This window comes from Grammomys surdaster, unplaced genomic scaffold (assembly GCF_004785775.1).
Source record: "Grammomys surdaster isolate TR1022 unplaced genomic scaffold, NIH_TR_1.0 209, whole genome shotgun sequence".
Lineage (NCBI taxonomy): Eukaryota > Metazoa > Chordata > Mammalia > Rodentia > Muridae > Grammomys > Grammomys surdaster.
The window spans coordinates 1688820-1689794 of NW_021604654.1; the positions used below are offsets into that span (position 1 = coordinate 1688820).

The 975-nt window shown below is 66.2% G+C and overlaps 1 protein-coding gene across 2 annotated transcripts in view; it reads right to left on the reverse strand.

Moving 5' to 3' along the window:
- Positions 1-975, reverse strand: part of Grin3b (glutamate ionotropic receptor NMDA type subunit 3B) — a 6324-nt gene extending 5349 nt beyond the window's left edge. Inside the window, exon 1 of one of the 2 annotated variants that reach the window (XM_028771588.1) lies at positions 374-975. In XM_028771588.1, the coding sequence (XP_028627421.1) occupies positions 374-799 (426 nt within the window). In that variant the 5' untranslated portion in view covers positions 800-975. The remainder of the gene's footprint in view (positions 1-373) is intronic. The other variant, XM_028771587.1, reaches the window with a different exon arrangement.

A 975-nucleotide genomic window follows, 5' to 3' on the forward strand; every position in this document is an offset into this window, starting at 1 on the left:
AGAGAGAGAGAGAGAGAGAGAGAGAGAGAGAGAGAGAGAGAGAGGGAGAAGACAAAGAGACAGAGACATGTCAAGTATGGGAAACGCAGATGTGGGGATGACTTGTGCTAACCTGGGACTCGAGGCCACCACAGAGCTGTGGGTAAGGAGTTGTCTGGCTTTAAGGAGGGAAAGGTGGGGTTTCTGGAAGGATTTCCCACCCTGTCCAAGCTTAGGAAGAGGTGAATGGCATACTGTGCTAGCCAAGGCGTGCAGAAGGCATCTTGGGAGGGAAGGGCTGGGACGGGGGTCCTCTCCATCTTTTGGTTGGAGAAGTGTGAGTCTCCTTAGCTTCCCGTCCCCGCCCCCAGGGTTTCCCGCGCTCCCTGCGTACCGGGGCTCCGAGGGGCGCGCGCACCTCCCTCCGCAGGACGCTCAGCACCGGGGTCTCTGTGGCGGCTGCCAGAAACTGCAGTAGCCGCAGCTCGGGCCGCGCCTCGGGAAAGGCTATGGAGGCCACCACGCCAGGCGGTGACAGAAGCTGGCACAGACCTCGGGCCAGCGACGCGGGGTCCCGGGTCGGGGACGCGACGGCCACCAGTTCCAGACTCAGGTTGTGCGGCAGCCGCGGCGGAGGGGTGGCCAGGGCAGCTAGGACTCGGGCGCGGGCGGCGGGCGCCCGGGGCAGGAGCGCAGCCAGGCGCACGGAGGCCCCGGCGCGCGTGGGAACCCCGCAGGGCTGAGGGTGACCGCGCACCACCCGGGACCCCAGCGTCAGCACCAGGGCCAGGCTGAGCCACAGCGTCTGCACGCACTCCATCCCGAAGGAAGTTCCACTGTGCTCTGCGAGGGGAAGGAGACACCCCAGCCAGCCCCGCTCCCGTCCCTCCTGCGGGTCCCGGGCGCCAGCGTCCACTGAAGGAGGAGCTGGGCCGCTGCCTGGGTTTGCTGTGGCACACAGGGCAGAGTTGGGTGATTCCTTCCACTGGCCACACT